The following is a 25,913-nucleotide window of genomic DNA, read 5'->3' as shown; positions in this document are numbered from 1 at the left end:
ACTGTAACAAACTGATCTGACTGAATGCCACATGAAGGAGCATATACAGTATTAGACCCCAACAACAAACACAAAGATAGAGAATACACATATACAGTATATAAAGAAAGTGTGAAGTTTTTAAATGTATTTAATATTTCTGGTACAGGATATAAATCCTCCAGATCAAACTTGACTACTCAAAAACTAAATAAAACATACATTTGCCTGAAATCACTGAAAAATCATATGCTTGTTATTTTCTTCATATTAAATTTATGTATTGTGTTAAAGTCTGTTTATTTTGGTTGAAAATATTTCCAGATTGTCTAATTTAGTTAATTAATTACTTACAGAAATGGTATTTTCTTCCATATATGAATCACTGACCGTATAAAGACATATTCATACACTGTTTCGTAACTTCCGGTAAGTACTTTCAAAATTATGCACGGTGACTGGGAGTTTACATTCAATAATTACATTACAAAATACGCAGGATGTAATAGAAGTAAAGTGTAGAGTTACTATACAAAGTAACTAGTAACGGCACCCGAGTGATTACGCCTATGAGTAATTGTGCTTTTAATTTGAAATAACGTCTATATTTTAACGTCTTTCATTCTCTCGGCGGTAACTAGGCAACGAGACGCTTCACAGAAGCCAACGTTGGAGATTTTTCAGGCATTTAAGTTAAAACAAAAACAGGCAAACATACAGCAACAATTGATATTATTCTGATGTGTTTAAGGTTATTTTTTATTGTGACATCGTTCTAGTCTGACGTTTTTGTTACTTTATTTTTTATTGTGACATCGTTCTAGTCTGACGTTTTTGTTACTTTTTGGCTATAACTTAACGTTACCTGTTAGAGACTGTGTGGTTGGACATCATGTCGGATGCTGAAGCTAAGGCAGAGAGCAGAGAGAAACCGGGAGAAGAAACACAGGCTGGTTTATTCAAGAGAAATGGGAAGTCTCAAGTCTACACTGCAACCAGGGACACACTTTTCTCAAAGAAGACAACTCCTACTGGAACACATGCATTGGTAAGCATGCCAATTTGTCTATGTGTTACCTAATGCACAAGACCCAGAACAAACTGAAACCAGAGACTGCTGGACAAAAAAAATATTTTTTTATTAATACGTGCTAAATGGCTGCACTACCACTCAGTCCACCCTTTAATATGGTAATAAACTCCCCCGAAATAAATAGTGATAAGTTAAAATCATATAAACCTGGGAGAAACAGTGTGTGGCTTCTCTAAAGCAAATTAATATACCAATGAAAACTTTAGACATGTGCAATGTAAAGTAAATAATATACTTTTCAAAACTGAAACTCAATCCTCATTGAGGTGACTGGAGTCTATATTCAGAGATCAACATGTTAATATTGTGTTAAGAGACTAAAAACTATTTTAAAATATCTCTGTTACTTGGCTGATGTGTTTAAACTATCACTCCAAGCTTTTTGCCCCTTACCAAACATGAAAAGTCCAACAAGGAAAAGATTTTATGTAACAAATAGCTAAAGAATGATTTCATGGTCCTGTAGTATTAATATTAAAATAATGCTTCTAAACATGTTAAAAATGAAGCATACCAAATCAAGCTTCAAACCCTGTCTTCCCTTTTTATAGACTCTGCCTGCTCTTCGGGCTAGACTTCCTGTTTCCCCTTCCTTCCACATATCTAAGAAAGTTTCAAGGAAAAATGTTCAAAGAAAACATACTCCCTTAGATAAGGGGCTTAACTATCTAAGAACTTTAAATGGTTAATAACAATACAGCAAATTTGCTCTTCATTCAGTCACTCGAATGGGTGTTTGGGATGAATCCTGCTCTTCCGACATTCAGTCTGCAAGATGAAGGTCAGCTGGTGGTCTTCTATGCTGCAGTTCATGCTGGGATCATATATAATTATACTTCAAACTCTCAGCACATACTTAAGGTAAAAATCCCGATCAGTTCCTTCAGATCAAGTAAGTTATAGCAGGTTACAGTGTCGAATTAAACGGTGTTGATTTAAATATAATAATCTTGTCAGGGTCACTGCAGCCCCATCTCATGTATATGTGTGAGTGAAGACAGACGCTGGATTGCAACAGCAGACAAGGGGCCAAAAAGCACATTGATCATATGGGACTCATACTCTGGGTAGATATTGATTCTACATTTTAATGTATTTTTATGTATTAAACTTTGATTTGGTTGATAACCACTTGTATGATACATTTTCCAGCATTCCTGTGCATACATTCTTTGATTGCCACCCTGAGGGGGTTGTTACTGCGATGGCATTTTCAAGAGACACAAAACGTCTGGTGACCCTTGGGTCTGAGGAAGTTCAAGTGAGTTTGACGTCATGGTTAGAAATGGACAAAAAAATCCAGACTGTAATAAGAGTTGTTTAGTCTAGACTGTCAAATGCACAACCTTTTTTTTTGTATACTTCTTCTCTGAAATGAATGTCAAGAGTGTGACAACCCAGATGGCTTTCTATTATTTTAAATGTAAGAACTCCAAAAAATCTCTATTGATGACAGGATAGTGTAAAATAATTATACCTATATGTAGGATCTTTAAACAATTTTACGTTAAAAAATTAAACAAATATTAAGTATGTTTTTTTTTCAAATGATCAATATCTCAGATTTGCACTCTTTCTTGATGTAACCTCACAACACCAAGCTCACAAAATACAAAAACATCTTAGAAAATGACTATTGTGCTGTCTATTGATGATCTATTCGCAGTGTGTGCGTATATGGGATTGGACAAATGAAACAGAGAAGCCTTTGTGGTTTACACAACTCAGTCCTAAACATGGTTTTCAAGTAAGTAACCTTTGTCTTCTTCTGATATTTAAATGTCACTTAACTTTATGAATATGGCATTCAGGAGATAAAACATTCAAATGTTGGATTTTGTTTTTCAGGGTTACATCCTTTTTAATCCAAATGATAGCACTCAGCTGCTCAGCAGCAGTAAAAGCCACGTGTTATTTTACAGCACAGTGAGTCCTGCAGTTACTTTTAATTAAAATACATGATATAGCTGTGATGTTTGTGTTTATTGCAATAATCCGCTGTTGTTGTTTTTTTTAGGGGAAGGGAGGTCTGCAGTACTTTGCCAGGAAACTGAAAAAGGCACAGGTAGTCCAAAAAATTAGTAGAAGCTGGTATCAAATTGTCAGAGAATTAATCGTTTTGTAAAATACTTAATTGGATCTGATGCTTCTGTATTTACTTAGCATTCTCCTGACACTGCTCAAACCTCCAACATGGTTGGATGGTCACCCAACCCGTCTGTGTTTCACTGGACAAAGCCTCAGGTCCTAACAGCAACTGCAGCAGGCGAACTTGTGGTGTGGGAAGTGCTGAAATGCTTTGCTGCAAATCAACCTGCCGGCAAAGATCAAATAAGGACCTTTCACCTTCAGAAAGATCCAATCACTGTTCTCGCTGTAACTGACAGGTAGCCAGTGCCAGAAATATTCATTGTTACTGTTTAATAAAAGTGGCATGTATTGTGTATATTGGTCTCTAATCTCTCTTTGTTTGACATCACAGCCATCTCGTAACTGGTGACACTCGAGGCCATATCAAGTTTTATGATGAGTCATTCAGCATTCTCACTTCCTACACTCAATTCAATCTGGACGCAATCGTTTCCATTTCCTTTTCCAAAGAAAGTGCAGAGGGATACCTGAAGGATTGCAGTCTAGAGGAAAAACCATTAATCATCAGGTAGAAAAAATACAATCTATTATGTCTTCAGTGTCTTCATTATGTCAACTGTTATGGTAAATTACCCAAGATGACCTCTTTTTCTACAGGAACTTTGTTGTGTCCACAGTCACTTCCACCATAGTACATGTGAAAGCACAGAAAAACACGTCTCAAATCCTGCTACATGCAGATAGTGAGCCTCTACATGCAGTGGCCTGCCACCCCAAACAGCCAGCTGTGGCCATGGGCAGTCAAGGGGGTATTTTAAGAGTGTGGGACTATAACATCAAACTAATCATCTGTAGTAAGGCCTTCGAGACAGAGAAGCAGATTCAGTGTGTTGCTTTTGACCCTCAAGGTGAGCCAATACGTTTACTGACTGTCTTTGCTGATGTAACCCCCCTGGGATTATTAAAGTATTTCTGATTCTATGATATAAAGAGCTACCTTTTTGTCTCTGAACAGGATTTTACCTGGCCGTTGGCTTTGGCACTGGAGCTGTTCACATACTGAACAGCAGCACCTTACAAAGTGATCCAGAGGAGTGTTTTCATTGCACTAAAGACAGCATTGAACACATCACTTTCTCCCCAGACTCCAAGTATCTTGCCACTGCGGTGAGCAAGCCCCTTTTGATTAGGAAGTGTAACGTTTATACTTATTTATTGGCAACAGTGGTTCTGGACTAGAATTTGTGATATTATGTTAGCCTATTGTTAAGATGGGAATGAAGGGAAATAGGTTGTCATTGCCTATAATTATGGCAAATCTATACCTCTATGCTTTAACATTTGTATAACTTTAAGTATGACATGATGATGATTCATTTCCTTGTTCAGGATGTCGGAAAAGCTGTGACAGTGTTCCACTTTCAGACCAATAAAGGCTCTTCGCCTCGTTGGATGTATCTGGGCAGATACCGCTCCCACTACAAGCCCATCAAAGACCTCCTTTTTGGCATTCACCTAGACAGCACCCAGCCCAGACTGCTCTCTCTGGGAATGGACCGCCGACTGGTTAGTCCGCTTTGTCAAAGTTGTAAGACTGTAGACTAGTGTGTGTGTTTTGGATGAATTGTTATGTATTCATAGCATTTTTTATGCCAAATGTTTAGCACCAACACCTCTTTGTGTTCATGTTGGACTGCATAATAGGTGGAGTACGACCTGGAAAAAAGTGAAGAGAATAATCTTCTCATCTTGAGTTCGGAGCGCATTGAGCAAAGCGCTGTGCCATTGTGCATGACTTGGTATCCCCCCCTCACTGCAGAGCAATTTCTTCTTGTTGCCTCAGACCAATACAAGATAAAGCTTTTGAACAGCACTACCAAGATGTGCAGGTCTGTGAAACAGTGATCAGATTATTTTTGTATTTTGTGAACTGTTGTCACCACAAATACTGGAAAAAGGTATACATGTGTATTACAAAAACAGAAAGACTCTCCTCGGCCCAACATATGGCTCTCCTATCAAGAAAGTGGAGCTTCTACCCTTGTCTAAAGCAGCCAAGACAAACTCATATTACCTGGCATACATCACAGAGGACAAGGTCAGTATTGGACGTTTTTATCTGCTTTATTTTGTATGTGGCATTTTATCAAATGACATTTATCAGAAATACACAGTTATTATCACTAAGAGTCTTTTATATTTCCAGTTGGGTCTCCAGATTTTGCCTCTGGATGGGAACCCCTACAAGTCCAATGCTTTGATCTGCCATCCAACAGGGGTGTCTGCTTTGGCATGCTCCTACGACGGACGATTTGTTTTCACTGCAGGAAGATCTGACTACAGTGTCCTGTTATGGGAGATAAGCTTCAAGTAAGGTTTAATAGTACCGAGCAGCAGAGTAAATGCATGAGCAATGTAATCATGTTTTCTGAAGGTAACCCTCTCTCTTGTTGTGAATGCAGTGCATTGGAGGCAGCAGCTGCCTTGGGAGGAAAGGACATTGTGCCCTTTTACACTCTGTTAGAGGGAGGCAGAGATGGCAAGTTCTACCGGGTGAGTTAAATGTTTGGCATATACTTTATATTATATATATGTTAAATATTTAAAGTTTTACTTATAAGTTAGTATTTCAGTTTTTATTGAGTTTTATTGAGGTTTTGTATTGGTATAGTGCCCTTATTCCAGCAAATTGTATTATTTATATTTCATTAAATGAGTCATCTGATATTATTTTAACCATAGACTCTCTCTTTTCTGTCTTTAGGAAATGGAGGAGTTTTTCTATTACTGCCAAATCTCCCATCAAGGCACTAACTTAATGAAGAAACAACAAGTGTTGACCACAATCCCCCTGTCAGAGGTTCCCTCTCTAATGAGAGCTTTGAACTACTTCCCGTCTGAGAAAGAGGTACAATGAAGTGACATTTTTCAAGCGCAAATTGTTTTTACATCTCAGACCTAGCTACAATTTGTTTTGTTTATTTATTTATTTTTACCAGATAGAAGATATGCTCAACGAGGTCAAGTTCAGCAGGTATGCTGAAACAGGAAAATATGTGACCGACATCGACCTGGAGGAGTTTATCAAGCTGTATGTCAACCATCGACCAGCCTTCGGCATCTCTCACGATGAGATTGCTCAAGCTTTTCGTGTCCTTGGTGCCTGTGATAGGACAGGACAGCCTGTTCTGCAGAGACATGACTTGCTTGAACTTCTACAGACTCGAGGTACACCACAGGACATTCAGAAAACGATTAGTCTGCCACTTTAGCTGTATGACTGCCCCATCACTGAGAAAAATCTTGATTCTCTGTAACATTTTCCATTTCTACATACAATTCTTATTGTAATCCTGTATTGTCCAACGTGTGCAGATTTTTGATACTATCTTTGACAGGAGAACCTATGACAGAAGAAGAGATAGCAGAGTGTTTCACGAGACTTTTAGGCCTCAATGAAGAGGACGAGGAAGAAGAAGGAGCATCAGGAGGGGAATCTTCTGATCATGAATCTGACGGTATGGAACAGAGAAACTTACAAACAATAACCTAAAAATTCACATAATAGCTGAAAAACATATTTGATTTTTTATGTGTGTGTGTGCATGTGTCCAGGTGGAGATTCAAAATATACAGTGCTGGAGTGTGCAATCCCAGATGTGATATCTATGGAGACATTTGCAAGTCACATCCTGGGCTTCCCGTCTTTAACCGAACAGAGTGGCAGGTCCTCACCTCGTAACTGAAAGTAACTGAAAGTTTTGGCCAGGGAGAGCGAAGGACGAAAATATCTGCATGAATATTCATTATAGATAGACATTTTTTATTAGTAATTAACTTAAGAAACTTAAAATAATAGTCAAATTCAATAAAAATAGCTTAAATGATGGTGATGAATCTTAAAATTTGCATTTATGGATGTGAAATTTCCCTAATAAAATATAGAGGTTGACAATAATACATAGTTTCTTTTCTTTGTATTCAAAATAAGATATAATGTTTTTTTTCCTCAATGCTAATTTTACGTTTTGTTTTACAGTATATAATTCTCAAGTTCTTTCCAAAATGTGCTAGTATACGGGCAACCATAAAATAAATGAGTTACATTTTCAGGTTTGGTTTTACAAAAGGTACATTTGTTATCGATGTCAAAGAATTTTGATATATATGCTTTAGATGGGTATATGTTATGTAGTATTTTTAAAAGTAATTCTCTGATTTTATTTGTGACACAGAATTTAAAAAGGAACAAGCCAGGCTTTATGCCAATCAATATCCATAAAGATAGCATTCCAAAAGAATTTCCCTCTAGAGTGTATTCATTCTCTGATATATTTATTAGTGCATGTTTAATCAGGATCAGTGGCGCCGTATAGGGGGGGAAAGTTAGGACAATCAAAGGGCCCATGACTGACAGAGGCCCAAAAAATATTGTGACATATGTGCAGCTGAGAGGATGATGTCAATTTATTATGATTGAAAATTGAATATATTTTTAAGTTTGTTCACTTTTCTTTTTTTTTTTAATCGTTCATTAAGTTAAGAGAGTTTCCATTTTGAAACTTTACAATAAAATACATTGATACTGGAAAAAAAAAAAAAAAAAAAAAAAGGCCTTTAGCACATTTTTATGGTGGCTTTTAATCTCGCATCAAATAGTGAACTGCACTGCATACTGTATGCAGACTTGCATGCATGTACAAATCACCAGCAGTAAATACTGTGCTAGTAATGTATTGAACTACAAGACGCAAAACAGTTGCAAGCCTTTGATGAGATTATGTAAAGATTTTGATGGGATAGTTAGGTCCTAGAGATGTGGTGACAACAGCTGCGCAATTTGATTTTTTTGTCATGGGGCCCAAATTTCCTGGCCGCGCCCCTGCTCAGGATGTCAACACCATTTAATAAAGAATATAAAAGTTGTATGTTGCACATTGATTAATTAATGATTCTGCTGGAATTGAATTTAATGTTTTAATGAACTCCTCTGGAAACAGTGTCGTATATTCAGTGGTGATGCAGTTGAAGATGTTTGAAGAGAAACTCTGCCGACACTGTCTTAGTTGTATAACAAATTTATTACAATAAGTTCAGTATCGTAACAAGTAAAACGTTACTTGGAGAGCCCCTGGCCGAATGATGAGACTCTCCTGATTATGCGGGACAAGCCCTTATATTAGTAGGTTATGCCCCCAAAACATACAATTAAATAACTCGCCCCAAACATGCAGTATAATAACTCGAGTCAGAGGGACAGATAGATAAGAGCAGTGTTTTCATCTTACTTTTAAAAAGTAATTAGTTACAGTTAAAATTACTTCTGCCCAAAAGTAGTTGCGTTAGTAACTCAGTTACCACACTGTAAAAGTAATTAGTTACTCAGCAAAGTAACTGACATTATTTTTTATGTTCTACAATTAGGGATGCACCGAAGTGAAAATTTTCTGCCGAAACCGAAACCGAATAAAAATTAAATTGTTGGCCGAATACCGAAACCGAATATGAAATGCGGTTGTTAAATTTTCACTATTTTTTTTAACTATTGCATAAATAGCCTAGAATAAATTTGTAGACATGTTTTTTCAAAGAAAGTAAATCTTTATTTAATATCCTTTAAATATTCCAGTAGAATTTCCATTTAGTATAATTATTATTTTATTTATATTGTTAGAAAGCCCATGTTGTTTTAATCACTGTTAATTTGTTCTTGAAAGAAATACTATTTAGTTTTATTATATTTCCAGTGAATTTCCATTCCCAGGTTAGCCCACTTATGGGCCTTAACCTTTGACCTGACCGCTTATCTATCCATTTAAAAGAAATCATTTTCTACATCATATCTACACATCTGACAGCGGCGCCAAGATAGTATTAGCTTTAGTATATGACTATGCATCTACAGACCCTTTCCAAAAAATTAGAATATCATAGAAAAGTTTACTTATTTTCCATAATTCGGGTCAAACCACTTCTGAGCCTGAGCCAACGTAGGAAGCGTAGGACCTGGCCCCTGTCCATACCGCCAGAAGCACCAAAACCTGGTTTAATGCCCATGCCATCACAGTGCTTGACTGGCCAGTCAACTCGCCAGACCTAAACCCCATTGAGAATCTATGGGGTATTATCAAGAGGAAAGGAGGGCCACCAAACCCAAAAACAAAGAAGAGCTGACAGCAAGCATCAAGGAAATCTGGGCTTCCATAACTCCCACAGGCTGATTGCCTCAATGCTACGGTGCATCGAGGCAGTGATTAAGGCAAAGGGATTCCCAACCAAGTATTGAACATTGACATATCAATTAGAAAGTACCATATTTTGATTGATTTGATGTGATCCTAATTTCTTTCTTTTTTTTTCAGCAAAAACTGAGAAGTAAATGGTGATTTCATCACAGTATTCTAATTTTTTGAATTCCTGTTTTCGTGGATTTTTTGAGCTGGAAGCCCAAAATATGTAAAAAAAATAAACAAATAAATACTTGAAATTGTTTGAATTGTGGGCCCTGAATCTATAATCTATGAAAGTTTAACCTTTTTAATTGAATTATGGAAACAAGTTAACTTTTCTATGATATTCTAATTTTTCGGACAGGGTCTGTGTGTGCAGACACCTCAGCAGAAACTCGGACCTGTCGCGTCAGGTTTATTTTGAGTCCTCCGGTGGGTGGGGCTCTGACCGCGGCCAATCAGAGGCGCTCTGACACAGGAACTTCCTGCTCCGGATAGAGGAGCAGTTTTTTTGTCAGCTGGTCGCTGCTGCGACTTTTACGTCAACTATCTAACAAGACAACAACAAGTCAACTTTATTAACCAGCAGCAGCGAGCTTTAAGTCATGAGTGAACGGGGGACTCGGACTGCACAACACCAAGCTGACAAACTTTAACCCGACCGCGTCTCGCAGCAGAGCCTCATGAAAGTGGGAGTTTTATTGTCCTAGCTCGCTGGCTAACGTTAGCTATTTGTCTGGTGTGTGTGTGTGTGTTGCCGATATGGCTACCAGAGAGACGGCTTCACGGCAGAAATACCGTCGCCCACCGGCGTGCATAAAGCAGGAGCAGGAGGACGACTCCGACGCGGAGGAGACTCACCTGGGGCTGAGGAGGGCGGACGGGCTGGAGTCTCAGATCATCCACAGCGGACACTTCATGGTGTCCTCGCCCCACAGCGAGCACCCACCGAAGAAAGGCTACGACTTCGACACTGTCAACAAACAGACCTGTCAGACTTATCGTTTCGGCAAAGCCAGCATGTCTCACCTGTCCATAGACGCCTCGCTCACCAAGCTGTTTGAGTGCATGACTCTCGCGTACAGGTGAGTACTTGTAGCAGCTCGCGTGGGGGCGGTGGGTTTCACTTTGAGCTCGCTCTCTCTCTGTCACACACACACACACACACACACACACACTTGAGTCCTTTCCCTGGTGTGAAATTGCAGTCACGAGTCATGCAACTTCCCGCTTGACCATGAGATGAGATGAGAACATCAGGTGTAATCCAATACAACAACTCTGCCCTTACTACTCCTACAAAGCTTGTAATGTTTCAGGTTTGTTGACACTGCCAAGTCCACTTTGTGTTTATTATTAAGGTAGCAGTTCACATACACGAGAGGGCCATAATATTAGATATAACAAGTAGAAACCTACCTTATTCTAACATTTTATAATTACATAGCCATTCATGTGTTTATCTATTTTGCCAGATTCAATTCATTGTATAATTTCTGTGTTTTTATTTGCTCTAAGCACTGCATGTTTACCTTACCTTTACCTTTTGAAAGGTGCCGCATAATATAATATGCATCAATATAATACGGTCCAGTTCAACACTACAGCAAACCACAACTTCAATAATAAACATAAAGTACATTTATTTCCTCTCTGACAATGTCATCAAAAAATGAAGTATTATAAGCTTCGTAATCGTAGAATTAGTGGCAGAGTTGTTGTATTGGATCACTTTGGTTTGTGCAAGTGTACCTAATGAAGTGGCCCGTTAATAAATAAACATCTGGAGAGAAAGAAAAGTAAAAAAGGAAGGGAGTAAAAATCATCTTATTTTTGAGAGAAAATGATTATAAGTGAATAAATTAATATAACCTAAAAATGTCAGTTAGCCAATTTTCCTTCTTGCCATCTAAAATTCCCATCAATACAATATTTATAAGTCTCTAACCAGCATAAAGTAGCAGACAAGCACTACAAATGTGTGAATTTACCTTCCGTCACTGGTTTAGTCGACATTATTAGCTTAAAAAAAAGGAGAAGAGATCTTTGTTTTAATGAGACTCTGCCATGAACCACCATAGCACATCCTGTCAAAGCTGCCATGAGCTGTGCAACACTGTATCAGATCATTCTGACATCATCCTTCATTGCATAACATAAGATGATAGGAAAAGGCGAACTTACCGCTCAGACTTGTTCAGTCATATTCACATAAGATTGTCATAATGGCACACGGAGTACACAATGTTCTTGTTCAGCTGCTGTCAGATGGTAGATTTGGTGAACCACAAATTACTCTAATGCAAGTGCATTTGGGGAGATTTGGACAAATGAATGCAAGGTATGAGACCACTGAGTGAGTGCCAGTGTTATGCTAATTTGGGTTTTTTTAATCATAATTGGCATCAACTGGCTCCACCCCTGTCAAAGTGTGTGGTGGGAACAGATATGCACTGTTTCAAGACTTCTGTATCTGTCTCAATCGCTGTGTAAACCAACTATTATGAGAATTCTAGTCCAAATTATTTCCCAAAGAAAGAGCCAGTTCAAATGTGCCCATGTGGCTCTGCCTGCCTTGCATAATTATCAAGTTATTCAAGTATTTCTGGAAGTTATCAGCCAGTTTAATTTGAGTTTTATCATTTAGTTAATGAAACAACTCAAATGCTGACAAATGAGATACACACTCAAATGTCCTCAAATTAGAGCCAGAAAACTAGAGCCAGAATGATTATACAAAGCTACTCAGGAAGCCGATTTCTTAAAAAAGAACTTAATTTAAGGGTATTTAAGTTAAATATTCTTAGTCTGACAAAGAGCATAACAGAGGATATTTACTCTGTTATTATGTAAAAGAGAAGCAAGAACAGCATGACTATTGTTGTGCCATAATTTTCCTGTTTATGAGTGTGTCATGTGCTGCACTTCCTTTAAAAAAAAAAAAGAAAAATCCTTAAACAATGTAATTCATCATCTGGCTTCTTGAAAGGGCAACCAAAGACAGATACCAGGACAGTGAATGTTGATGCATTTATGAGCTTTAGACGGTGTAAAAGCAGTAAAAGTGTAGCGGAGGCGAGTTGTAAAAAGAAATACCAGGCTCGTGTTGCCTGTGGTTCTCTTTTCACAGCTGTAGGGTTACTGTAGCTTTGGTGCAGAGCCATCTGCTCAGAGGATTCCCTCTGACTTTGCAAATGGTACCAACTTGGATTCACTATTTATAGCTCAGGAAAACACTACTACCAGTCACTGTTCTGCTGTTGTCATTCATTTAAAAGGGGAGAAGCGCTGAGTATTCATGTACATAAAAGAGAGCCTGCAAAGTTTCTCCCTATAGCACTGACTCTAAGTTGGACCCACGTGCTTATTGAGCTCTTTCTGCTCCCGAGGACTCACACAGAAAGTAAGGAGTCAAATGAGAACAGGATAGAGTGAAAAAGATGTGACAGGAAGGATAGGCTGTGAAAAAAGAAAGGACAGGAAGGATGGAAAGAGGGGAAACTGTGAGCTAAGCCTTATATTTTTCTTGATTGTCCCCGTCTCCTGTCCTGTTAAAATGATGCACAAAGTTTATTTATGTTGTAGCGACTGCTAAGAGGATCAGCAGACTCTTACTGTCATGTCAGATACGTTTTGCCTGAAATCCACCAAGTGAACAGGTAGATATTAAAGGGTATAGAGTATTATAGGGTCAGTGTGTCTGCAATGTTTCAGTCGATTATTCTTGCCTGTTTGACTTCGAACACTGTCCAGCACTACAGCGCTGTCACTGAGCTGTAATCATGAATTACACATCCTGTAACCAGAGCAGTGCTCACTAATGAATTCCTCTGAAGTCTCTGTGTTTTTCCTTTAGTAGAGCACCAAATGTTTATAGTTTCCTCTCTTTTTATTGGACTTCTTGTCTTCATATCACAGCGGTGATTTGTTCTTATTGAGCTTGACCTTGACAGATTCCTGCTTTGTTTGTTTTGCTTGCTTTACTTTTCTTTTCAATAGCCAGTGTTGGTCAAGGTGACCTTTACCTTTTTGTACGTGTATGTATTATGTACAATTTTTTTTAGGCCCATTGTTCCACAGCCTACGGCAACAGCATTCAGAGCCAAATTCAAGCCACTCTGTCAGTGAAATAGTCAGTCATCAGATATGTAACACCTGTTCCCCAAACAGTGCTCTTTTACCTTTTACTGAATGACGGATGCTGGCTCAGTGTTACAGCAAGCAAAGCTTGAAGTCAAGCTGCAGTATTAGTTATTAAAGCTTGAAGTCAAGCGGCAGTATTAGTTATTAAAACTTGAGGTCAAGCTGCAGTATTAGTGTCAAAATCAGGTTTTTATTGTATTGTTTATTGGTTTATATTTTATTATTTATTTTAAAATATTCTGATTGAGACAACATGCTGGTGTTTATTAAAGCTGAGCAGAATATATCCGTTATAAAAACAAACCTCTAACATAAAGAGAGCATTTTGATGATCCTGTTTAAGCAAGAATATTAGCGAAGAGCTTCTTCTGAAGGAAAACACTACAGACTTTGAAGGTTTAAATTCTTGCTGAGATACTGGGCATCTGCTTGTATAAGTTCAGTCGTCATATTTACTATACAGAATGTATCATGTCTCTCATGACTTCATACATTAATTCACTTGTTCATTTTCTTGTCTTGTCTTTTCAGTGGTAAGTTGGTATCTCCCAAATGGAAGAACTTCAAAGGTCTAAAATTGCTCTGGAGAGACAAGATTCGACTCAACAACGCCATATGGAGAGCCTGGTATATGCAATGTAAGAGTTCTACACTGTACATAGATAGAGAGAGAGCTCTGTTTTTTTATTGTGTCAAGACAATAAAAGTTTTTGCATTTCCTGCATTAGTAAACAGTTTGTTAACATGTCATGAGCAGTTTTGTGAGAGGAACTAATAGCAGCTCAGCTCTTATTCAGGTCTCAAAACTAAACCCAAACTGGGTCAAGCATTTCATGAACTATGAGCAGAGCTATGACCCGTTCGCAGAAAGTATTGGAATAGTGAGGCGAATTCCTTTTGAAGTGAAATGCCACTTTTGTGATCTTTAGACATTTATGCAGTATGTGTATGTGTAATGTACTCCATCTGATAGAGGTCCCAAACCTTCTGGATCCATGTGTTATATGAAGCGGAGTGGGGGGGATTCAGCCATCTAATAGTTATGCACTTCAAGTAATATATTTTAAAGATATTTCTTAAACCTCCCATTCAGACCTTTAGGCATTACTCCTAATAGGGCCACAGTAGTATCTTGAGGTATATCCTTTTAGAAAATTAGCATCAAATATCTCTCCCCAGAATGTCTTTAGTTTGGGACATAACCAGAATATATGGGTGTGATTCTCCAGCATGAGCTAGAATGTGACTGCCTCATTCTAGATACTATTTATGGCGTTCTGAAAAATCTAGTAATTATTTTCCACTTAAATTCCCTCCACGTATTTGAACTTGTGCCTCACTACACACTTCCTCCCAGGCTTCCTGTGGTACAATCATATCCATTTCTGCCTCCCGTCTAGGCTTCCTGTGGTACAATCATATCCATTTCTGCCTCCCGTCTCTGCTTTATCTGTAAGGATTTTTGTGTATTCATGGACAAAAATATATTATATAATCTACTAATAATTTTTTTTGTATTTCTATTAAGAACTGTTTTATAGGAGAAGTTCCTTATGCGTTGTCAGAAATGTTCTAAGCTGCAGGTTTTAAAAGAAAGCTGTCTTGGGAAGACCATAACCATTTCTTAACTGCTCAAATGTTCTTATATATTGTCACAACTGAATATCTGGAGCAGGGATACCAGGCCATACTCTGACCACCACTGTCAAGGGTGATTTTAAGGTTGTTTTTCTATTCCCAGATGTGGAGAGAAGGGATAATCCTGTTTGTCATTTTGTGACTCCCCTGGATGGAAATATGGACATGGACATACATCGTCCTGCTGAGGTGAAGAGGGATCATTTTATGTTCAGTTTGCCAAACACTTGGATGTCTTTTTAGTTTTATGTTTCCTTTTGTCACTTCCTTTCTTTGTGCTTCGTGTTTATTTCTCATCTTCATCTTTCTTGCAGGCTATTTCCGCAGAGGGGAAATGCTGGAAAAGAAGAATTGAAATTGTCATAAGAGAATACCACAAATGGAGAACATACTTTAAGAAAAGGGTATTGTTCAATTTATTCATAAATACTCTGTAACATTTCAGTTGTTGACAGGGGAATGCTGGGCTTTTCTTAGATGTATCCTGTTTCTTTGATTGGTCATAAAACATGTAAACAAAACGTGTTTATCTAATGTAGCACTCACTAATTCTTTTATAGTTACAGAAGCACAAAGACGAGGACCTCTCGAGCTTGCTTAAGGTATGGAGAACTACATCATGCTCAACTCACCAAAGTGCTGTTAGTATCAATATAAACACTGCTATCAGCATCTGTTCAACCAGATGTTGATACTGATGCCATTAACCCATGCTAACCCAGTCATCCTCACATTATTTATGTACTTTTTTATTTTCACATTGCATCTTTGACCATGCAAACAAAGTCCTTTTGACTGATTGCACCTAATGTAGCTCGTAACATAGATTAGATTATAAATATAGATGAGATTATTGCATGTGTGGAGAGTAGTCATCACATTTTTGCTGTACTCATGCTTGTACTGCATGCTTGTGTGTCACTAACTGGCCTGGTGGTTGCATTTTGAATATTCAAAGGGCCCAGCGGAGCAGTTTTCGCTGTTTGGAGAAGTCTCTCCAGACATGCTTCGTGTCTCATTTTATCAGGATGAAGAGACTGCGGCGCGTCGTGTGCCTCGTAAGCATTATGAAACGCCTGCTCCTATGGAGATGGACCCCCTCTTTGACATGGATGTTCTGATGTCTGAGTTTTCAGACACGTTGTTCTCTACGTTAGCCTCGCACCAGCCCATAGCGTGGCCCAATCCAAGGGAGATCGGTGAGAAAATCATCAGCTATCTATTTTCTTTTAAGATCAATATTTGATTTAATATTAGTGCTGTCTCTCAATAATATGTTGTGTATCTGTCAAAATGTTTCGATGTCTTCCCCACCTCTGCCTACCTTCCACAGCTCACGCAGGGAACGCAGACATGATCCAACCAGGACTCATCCCCTTACAACCCAACCTAGACTTCATGGACTCCTTTGATCCACTACAAGGTAGCCATAGGGCACCACCTATAGCTACAGGAGTACTGCCCACACACACTAATTTTGTACACTTTACTGTAATCAAGTGCACATATTCTTGTAACTCTGCAGTTGGCTTAAGCCTAACATAAAAAAAGTAGTGTGGTTTTTACTAACCTCTACCTAACATAGAGACTCTTGTTCCAGACTTATTTCACAGCCTCCGTCAGCCCATCTTCCCCTCTGTTTCCCTCACTGCACCATCTGTCACCCCTCTACCCAGCAGCAGCTCTCAGTCACAGGTAAAACACCGACCCAAGGCACAGTCCCAAACACACACCACCACGATGAGAGATTGTGCAAGGACTGTGTTATTCCTCCGAGACTAAAGACATTTATTTTTTCACATCTTCTATTATAGTTCTGTCTTAATTTAGTTGTACACAAAAATCAATGTAACATAATAATATTACTAAACTTTATTTGCATAGCACTTTTCATACGTTTGCTGCTCAAACTTCTAACAATAAATTTATATTCTTTTGAGAATCAAACACTCAAAAAATGGCTAAATATTTTGCTTCTTTTTCATGCTATCGTCCTGCTTGAATCTCCCCCAGAAGATATTTATTAAGCCATATTTTAGTTGTATGTAATGAGTATGTTTAAGGGTGTATGTTGGGTCCATAAATGCAGCTTTACTGTAGGTCTTTATCTGGCTTGTAGGTACAAAAAAAGATCCATGCCAAAGACATGTTTTAGGAGCATGTTAGTGTAGTTATGGGCATGTTTTTAAACAAGTAAAATCTTAAATCTTAATCTCTCTTTTTTAAAATTGGTATTCAGTTTGCAGGAAGCCACTGTAGGGACCTTAAAAAAAAAAAAAAGCACTTCTATTTGCTCCAGCTAATATGAACTTGCATAGAACTGCAGCTCTTCTGTATCATATTGCACTAGAAGAAAAGACTAAGTGTGTTTGTTCCCTTTTCCTTTGCCATCCCTTGCCAGACCCAGTTAATGCCTTCAATGCAACTCACTACCAACAACATCTCCCCTCCTGGCCCCCTGCCCGTCTCCTCTCCCATGGTCAGGGAAACCAGTCAAACTGGTAGTGGCAGTGGTAGTGATGCGCCCTATGTACAAAACTACATGCCTCTGTTTCCTGGGCAGGTAGCGCCCAGTGATCAAGCAGCAGTAGCTTCCTCAGTTTCTCAGCCATTATCTTCCCATCATGATCCTCTGGCACAGTGCCTCTCAGGTCAGGACATGGCCTCAGGGGCACCCATGGTTCCCTCGCCGTTGAACAACACCTCAGCGCTGGATGAAACTGGAGCGGCATCTGTGATCACACACACAGCCTCCTCTACCGTCACGTGCAGCGAATCGGCCACAACCTTCAGCCACGGCTCAAACTATAGCTCCATATCCACACAACCTCCGCCTCCTCCAACGCCACTCCAACCCTTGGCTTCGTTGCCTCCCACTTCTGTCCAGCACCCTCAACCTTTTGCCCTGCCTCGCCCCTTTCAGTCATCCAGTGCCAACAAAAACCGCCCTGTGCAAAGGATTGCTCCTGCTAACACCCTCCCCTCTTCCCACCTCATCCTCACAGGTCTGTCGTTGTTCTGATCTCATGGTTAAGATATTGGAGAAGATGTGCATTTAACATTTGTTGGTCTGATCATTTTAACTTAATTACCACAAGGTAGCGCTCAAGTCTCTCTAATTCAGTCACACTGATTAACAGTGATGGTGTTGTAAGATTTTGTAGCACGGAAGATAAAACTTTCTGTCAGATTTAAAATGGAATTTTTGTTATTTTGATAAATTTAGAAAATGTAACTTTGTTCTGCATGATCATCTCCACAATTTAAAGACATTTTTCAGGATTTTGGACCTAAACTGTTAATATAGTTGACGAGAGCTGACAGAAAGTGTGCATGGACACCAACACCTCAACCACTCTAGGACCCTATGTTGCCCCCTGCTGCTTAGCTTTGTAAACTTCACTTTCATGATTTAAACTATTTTTTTTTACCTGAAACCAGCTCAAAAAGATAAAATCTGTCAAGAGTTATAATAACCACAGAGTTTATTTTCTGCATAAATAGAAAAGCCACTGAGGAAATGGTAAAAAAATGGCTACTCATTTTGGGTTATTTACTTATAAATGCACATAAAACTAACAGTGAGGTGCTTTAATGTCAATGTTTATCTTTTCAGCCCCTTTCCAAGGTCATGCTAATGCTGTGATTGTCACACCAACACCTCTGAAAGCAGATGTGGTCCCTAATACCGGCATGGTCATCACTCCTTCTCACCTTGGGGTATGTTTTCAGCTCTGTCAGTGTCTTCTTCACTGTTTAATTTTCTTCTTATGCCACAATTACTTAGTTTCCATTACAACTTACAGAACTGCAACATTTACTTAACATTTTATTGTTGTGGTTTTTGGGCTTGTATGTTTTTTATTTCTAATTTGTATTATCTTGTATTTTAGCCTCCAGGATTTCACGTTGTGTCTCAGACACAGAAGTCTCCTCAGCCGATTGTCCCCAAACAAAAGTCTTACTCTTCCAGCCGCAAAAATCAGAAAGCGTCCTCTAGTGTTGGTGAGAGTTCACGCTACCCAGAAAAGCACATTATTACTCCAAACCCTACTACTTTTTCTTAAGTTTGTTTGTTGTTTTCAGCTCACAGTCAGCCAGGATCAGGTCAAGGATCACCATGTGGGTTAGATCAAGTTCCTAGTCCCCAGTCACTGATCAGCAGCAGCAGTACACCTCTAATAAAAATTGAACAAAGTCAGGTTTGTGTCTATGTTTCTTAAATAAATGGTCCACCTTTGCCCAGACAAATGTATAACCCTGTTTGTAACATCAGTAGCTTTTCGCGTTGTCATTTGAAATACCCGACACACTCTCAGTGAGCCTCTCTGTGATATTCCCAATGCTTTTGTGTGGCAGAGCCGGAGGACAACATACATATCTGCTGAGCAAAAGAGACGATCGAACATAAACATCGGCTTTAAAACACTCTGCAACCTCGTTCCCACTCTAAAGTCACAATCAAATGTAAGCCTGTGTACCTGTGTGTCTTCATAACATAACAACAAGACGTTACTATTATTGATCACAATGTTTGTGCACAGAAATTTCTTCACATTGGTTTCTACTTTCCCACCGCATTCATTCACTTTGTGCATTTAGATCAGTAACGCAGTCACCTTGCAGAAGACAGTGGAGCACATTGGGAAGCTCCAGCAGGAGAGGCAGCAGATGCAGGAAGAGGTCAAGAGACTACGTGAGGAGATAGAGGAGCTCAACGCTTCCATTAAGTATGTCTAAACACTGTATATGCATCCCACACCTCTTATACACAGACACTTACTTACTCATTAACTCTCAACTTTTTTTTGTCCCTCCATCACGGCATAACCACAGCTTGTGCCAGGAACAGCTGCCTGCAACAGGGGTGCCCATCAGGCGGAATCGCTTCGACCACATGCAAGAGAAGTTCAATGAATATGTAAAAAACCGCACGCTTCAAAACTGGAAATTCTGGATCGTATCCTTTGAACAGTTTGCTGTTTAGATCAGATATGTCAGAAATGTCACAAAACAGAAAGAGACAAACTGGGTACAAAGGGCTTTACAATCTGTACAAGGAGTGACACCCTCTGTCCTTAGACCCTTGGTTCGAGTGAGGAAAAACTTGTCCACAAAAAAACATTTTAACAAGGAAAAAAAAGGTGGAAGAAACCTCAGGAAGAGCCACAGAGGAGGGATCCCTCTCCCAGGACGGACAGACGTGCAATAGATGTCACGTGTACAGAACAAATCAACACAATGAATGATGAAATGACAAATAATTACAATGAATGATGAAATGATTACAGTAGCAGTGGAACCTGTGATAGAGATAGAGAGACACAGATGCACAGCAGCAGCAAATCATTAACTAACTGTAATGGAGATATGGTAGCAATAATGACAGTAATAACATGAGAACCGGTTGAGGTGAAGATAGAGAGGGGCAGATAGAAAGATATAAGGGCAGGTGGAAAGAGAGATAGAGACACAGATGCAAAGCAGCAGCAAATCATTAACTAAGTATAAACTGTGATGGAGATATGGTAACAATAATGACAGTAATAATATATGTAGTGGACGTCGTGCAGGACCAAAGCACCTCTTAGATAAGATGGCGCCTGACCATGAAGAGCTTTATAAGTAAGGAGAAGAAATTTAAATTCTAGTCTAGATTTAACAGGTAGCCAGTGCAAGGAAGCCAAAATGGGAGAGATGTGATCTCTGATCTTGGTTCCTGTCAGAACACGTGCAGCAGCATTCTGAATTAACTGCAAAGTCCTAAGAGACTTATTGGAGCAGCCTGATAACAAAGAGTTACAATAGTCCAGCCTAGTGGACTAGTTTTTCTGCATCCGCTTGAGACACGATGTGTCTGATTTTGGCGATGTTACGTAAGTGGAAGAATGCAGTCCTCGAAATTTGTTTTATGTGGACGTTAAAGGACAAATCCTGATCAAAAACAACTCCAAGATTCTTTACGGTGGAGCTGGAAGCCAGGATGATCCCGTCTAAAGTAACTAAGTCTCTAGAAAGAGAGTTTCTGAGGTGTTTGGGTCCAATTACTAAAAACTTTAGTTTTGTCTGAATTTAACATCAGAAAATTGTTTCTAAATCACTCAGCCTCACCTCCAAAGCTACAAATCAACTACATTTATTACAAGTACCGTGATCGCAAAAGGAGGACGAGGAGTAGCTAAACATGTGGCACACCGGGCAGGGGAGGAGAGAGAAGCCATTGCTATAGCTAGGCTAGTTAGTGTGACTAACAGAGACTGGTAAAACTATCGTATTGTGGTTACTAAAGTTAAGAGACCTGTTCGTGCACAAACAGAACAAGTCTAAGGATAGTGTAGAGATATGTAGATAATCGCCGGTGTGAAAAATATATGAAAATCTGTTTAGGTGAGCAGAGAAGCACAGTGGCCACAACCACACTCACAAAAAGCATGTGGAGAGATGGTGGAGCCACATAGCGGCACCCTGGGAGCAGGTAGGGCTTCAGTATCTTACACCTAGGTAGTGCTGAGGAGGTGAACTGGCACCTCTCCAGCTACCAGTCCATTGTGGACCTGAACCTGCCACGTCCCTATGAACTGAGCTACTGCTGAGAGGCTGGATTGGAGAGCTTGACCCACTCTGTAGTAAGATTGATCCTTGACCGTTATTCTTTCTAGTTCAGCATCATCATTAAGCCTCTCTTTGAGTCATTCAATGGGATGGTGTCAACTACAAGCAGAGCAGAGCTGTATCAGACCACAATGCAATGGCTCGATCGTCACTGCTCCCTCATAGCACTCAGACCCAGTAAGTAAAAGACTGTTTTCTTTTTTCTGTTTGGTGGTTACAGCAGAAAGGATTAGTGGTGTTGGAATAGCCCAGAGGGGACTTCCTTCTAGCACGTACTGTGATACAATAATTCAGTTACTCATGATTTTCTGCTTCCTATCTGTCAGCATCTCTGCTTTGATAATCCGCATTGTTCTGCTTTCGAGAAACCATGACAGGGCAGGAAACATCTCAGTCTTTAATGATACATGACATCACTCGAGCTGCCATCTCATTGAATTATGATAATACTTTTTTTTTTTTTTCAATTCAGTTCAGTTCAGTTTTATTTATATAGCGCCATATCATAACAACAGTTATCTCATGACACTTTTAATACAGAGCAGGTCTAGACCGTACTAGACCGTGACAGTGGCGAGGAAAAACTTCCTTTTGACAGGCAGAAACCTCGGGTACACCCAAGCTCATTGGTGGACGGTCATCCACCGCAACCGGTTGAGTTAAAGATAGAGAGGGGCAGATAGAAAGAGAGAAGGGCGGGTGGAGAGAGAGAGAGATAGAGACACAGGTGCACAGCAGCAGCAAATCATTAACTAACTACAAGCTGTAATGGAGATATGGTAACAAAAATGACCACGATCCATGAGAACCTGCTGGATGAGAGAGCACAGAAACTCCGGGGAAGAAGTTTAGTTAGTAACATGCATTATTTTTACTTCCCAATTGGTTAAAACCAACTAGTTAAAAAAAAAGTGTTCGAAACTAAGCCAGATTACACTTGGCGACGTCAAAAGATTTCTATCTTTCACAGTCACAGTTTTTGCAGGTCACAGCTCTGCTTCAGGAGGTCAAGCCTGCACGGCTGAAAAAAAAATACAAAAACTGCAATGCTCCATCTTTTGAGTACATTACTCTTGGGGCTGCCACTTCAAACGTAATGAATCACTGACAGATAATCAGTGATTAATGGTAAGTAACAATTCGAATTTCCCCTGAGTCATTATCCTCAGCATGACACACCAGACTTTTATGTGTTTAATGCTGCAGTCAGAAAAGGAAACGACAACTTTGCCCACAGTGACCCGGAAAACATCAATAATAACGTTTTGTTGTACTTCCCCAAAATTACACAGATTCCAAATGCTGTGTTACAGTCCAGTTATGGTTATTGAATTGTGGTTTTATTGTTTTTCAGTGGTGCTGAACACCCTTCGCCAGTTGAGCACAACCACGTCCATTCTTAGCGATCCATCCCTGCTGCCCGAAGAAGCCATAAAGGCCGTCACGCACACAGATGTGTAGCCTTGCTCTAAGAGGAGGTGACACGACTCGGGGACACCACATGAACTTTTTAACAGCAGTCAGAATGACAAATCACTAGTTTACGTTTTAGAGACGCTCAGAGAAGGTCGCCACGTCTTCCACAGATCCACAACTTCCCTGAAAAAAAATAAATGAAATGATGAATGCAAGCTAGGTCTGGCTTACTTTTACTCTTCATATATTTGTCCTGCAGTACTTTGATTCTTGGGAATGACGCACACCTTTTTGACGTTTATAACAGCTGTGCACAAAAAAAAAAGCTTTTATTGTTTTATATTTCACCTGCTGTAGGTGGAGATCATCTAAAGACTTTATTAGAAGGTGGTACTCGTGGTTTGCTTTTTTTGAACAACAATATATTTATATTTAAATCACTTTTATAATGTAAAACACAACGTTGTGTTTAAAAAAGGGAAATATTGAGTGATTGTGCATATATGTCTTCTCTCTCCAATGTATAAATGTATGGATATGTTGCTTTTTTCACAAGGAGAGAAGATGAATGTGGATTTTTTTTTTAGGACTAGCTGACAGTGTAGTAAATGTTGTTGGGTTTTTTTTGTTTTCTTTAGAGGTTTGAACCTCCCAGAAATGCGACTCGTGTGCTAGTCCGTGCTTACTTAGTACAAAATGGGAGCTTTATTGTCGTTTGTCTCATTTACTCAGGTGAATGTTACTTTGCCACTTAACGATGGTGGTTTTCCGTCCATGCTGAACATTTGTCTTCATGCTTTGCTTGCTCTGCCCATTTTTATCAAGTTCAACTGCAAATTGTATGAGATCACAGTCATCTTAGAGACGGTATGTTACATACATGGGTTCCTACTGGGCAGGTTACAGCAAAAAAAAAAAGTATAGTACTTACAGCCCCCATAGGGAGCATAACTAAATTATCAGTACAGGTCATACTTGATACATGATATACTACACTGACATGTACAGTGTTACATTTATCTGAATACACAGCAGCTGTTGGAGTCTTTACTCTTCTTTGTTGATCACTCAGGGCTGCGCTCGTCAGCGTAATAATTTTCCATTCAGCTATGAACAAATCAAGTCAGACAACATGGTGTCTGTGAGGGTACAGATTACGTCACTTCTACTCTTAGTTACACTAATTTATGACGTGAACAGCAGTGAATCAGTCTGTTATGTTCAAAGATACAGATCAAAAGCCATACCAGAGTAGTTTACCTGTCTGTTCAGTGTGTCTTTTCTGTTACTGGCATCAACCTGTGAAGATTCAGTCAGCATGTCTGACTAACATCTGCCTTAAGGTCAAATAAAGTGCTCCTGACCTCTGCAGACTGATTAGTCTTTTTTTTATTATTATTTGTGGTTTAGCACTTCTCAGGCAGACATTCACTTTTTTTTTTTTTTACTTTCTTTTCTGCAGAACAAGTTTACTCTGACATTTACGAAGCCAAAAAGCATCACTGATAGTTCTTATTTCATGAATGTGCAGCTTTTTGTGTGCAGCCAGTCTTTTTATTGTATTTTAATGGGAGAAGAAATGATTTTAATGATGACTGCTAACAGCAAAAATTCTCTTCAAACTGAGACTCGAAACATGATTTAACTTGTGTCAGGAAGCCTTGATGTTCCACTGCAGCTTGACATAGGTGTGGTGATTGTTTTTTTCTCTCTTCCTACATTTTTTAAAAAAAATGTTAGTCATACCAAGTTGTTTTGTTTTTTTGGTTTCTGTGAGGAGGTTTTGTATCAGATGTTGAATATGATTGCAGATTGGATCTGCACAAGTTGGTTTTCCCCAAGTATTTCGTTTTAAGAAGTAAACATATTTTCCTATGGTGCATCTGAGTGTGTTTCTTTGTTCCTAAACGTCATCATGCAACAGGTTTTAAGATGCCTTAAATGATTCAGAATCACAATAAAAGCAACAGAAATTAAAATCATGACGTCTTATTACTTTACTTTCAATAAATAACATTTTGTTTTGAATAAATATTACTTGATTATTAGATTGGCTTCTGATAGTTTATCATTCAATTCATTCATTCAATACATTTTTTTTAAATAATTTAAATAAATAAATTCGTATAGGCAGTGAAATTAAAACTTTGCTGAGCTGAGCTTCTGGTCCAAAAGCTGCAGCAGACACCTGACGTAGATAAAACTGTCCATGTTCTGCTCAAATTGGGGTATGTTGCAGTCCCGATTAGTTGTCTGGTTGATCAACCTCTGCTCCAAATCCTGAGCGTACTGGCAGAGCTGAAGCAGCCAAGGCGACAGCTCCGGAGTCCCATCCTGAGATGACATCTTCAACATTTGGCAGCGGAAGAAGGATAGATTGTGAGCGCTGAAGGGCAGCTGCTCCAGATTTACAAGCTCTGTGTAATTCAGGGAGACACAGGAGATGTTGGGAAGCAGTCCCTCTCTGTTCTGCTGAGAAACAGACAGATGAAAGTGGTCAGGAGATGTACAGTAATCCCATAGAGTATTAGTAACTAAGTACTGTACTCAAGTGCAAAAGTATTTCCATTTTATGTAACAAAACAGGAGTCACCCACATCTGGGCCCATAACAGTGCTCTGAACTTGTAGTTTGGAGACTCAGATTGAGCAACATGTTTATAAAACCTGATGTATTGCTACAAGTGAATCAGGCTCCACACATCCAACAAC

At 39.1% G+C, this 25,913-nt stretch overlaps 2 protein-coding genes and 1 long non-coding RNA gene across 7 annotated transcripts; 2 read left to right on the top strand and 1 right to left on the bottom strand.

The window, feature by feature from the left end:
- The first annotated feature begins 595 nt into the window (after positions 1-595).
- Positions 596-6,911, top strand: cfap251 (cilia and flagella associated protein 251). Of its 2 annotated transcripts, none has more exons than XM_027276925.1 (21): positions 596-748; positions 794-1,027; positions 1,793-1,933; positions 2,030-2,139; positions 2,225-2,333; positions 2,739-2,819; positions 2,921-2,998; positions 3,090-3,131; positions 3,236-3,459; positions 3,555-3,731; positions 3,821-4,071; positions 4,179-4,330; positions 4,553-4,729; positions 4,868-5,052; positions 5,147-5,261; positions 5,370-5,533; positions 5,626-5,716; positions 5,928-6,071; positions 6,163-6,391; positions 6,562-6,681; positions 6,779-6,911. In XM_027276925.1, exons 2-21 carry the CDS (start codon positions 872-874, stop codon positions 6,907-6,909), a joined length of 2,877 nt encoding a protein of 958 aa, XP_027132726.1. In that variant the 5' UTR covers positions 596-748; positions 794-871; the 3' UTR covers positions 6,910-6,911. The 2 variants fall into 2 exon arrangements, with proteins under 2 accessions (XP_027132726.1, XP_027132721.1); XM_027276920.1 differs by having other exon boundaries at positions 3,090-3,137.
- Positions 5,269-10,772, bottom strand: LOC109138132 (uncharacterized). Its single transcript, XR_002041839.2, has 3 exons — positions 10,446-10,772; positions 10,255-10,366; positions 5,269-5,510 (listed from the first exon to the last, which is right to left on the bottom strand). It is a non-coding gene; the product is annotated as an uncharacterized LOC109138132 (long non-coding RNA).
- mlxip (MLX interacting protein) lies at positions 9,838-24,120 on the top strand. Of its 4 annotated transcripts, none has more exons than XM_027276943.1 (17): positions 9,838-10,478; positions 14,068-14,174; positions 15,278-15,363; positions 15,489-15,578; positions 15,741-15,776; positions 16,202-16,373; positions 16,508-16,597; positions 16,775-16,869; positions 17,576-18,179; positions 18,791-18,894; positions 19,068-19,179; positions 19,261-19,376; positions 19,534-19,641; positions 19,777-19,904; positions 20,011-20,134; positions 21,834-21,963; positions 23,141-24,120. In XM_027276943.1, exons 1-17 carry the CDS (start codon positions 10,156-10,158, stop codon positions 23,245-23,247), a joined length of 2,532 nt encoding a protein of 843 aa, XP_027132744.1. In that variant the 5' UTR covers positions 9,838-10,155; the 3' UTR covers positions 23,248-24,120. The 4 variants fall into 4 exon arrangements, with proteins under 4 accessions (XP_027132744.1, XP_010730813.2, XP_019113073.1 ...); XM_010732511.3 differs by having other exon boundaries at positions 16,133-16,373; XM_019257528.2 differs by having other exon boundaries at positions 15,735-15,776.
- The last annotated feature ends 1,793 nt before the right edge of the window (positions 24,121-25,913 follow it).

This window comes from Larimichthys crocea, chromosome III (genome assembly GCF_000972845.2).
Source record: "Larimichthys crocea isolate SSNF chromosome III, L_crocea_2.0, whole genome shotgun sequence".
NCBI lineage: Eukaryota > Metazoa > Chordata > Actinopteri > Sciaenidae > Larimichthys > Larimichthys crocea.
Note: the sequence above shows the minus strand (reverse complement) of the source record. Positions and strands in the feature narration are given on the sequence as shown.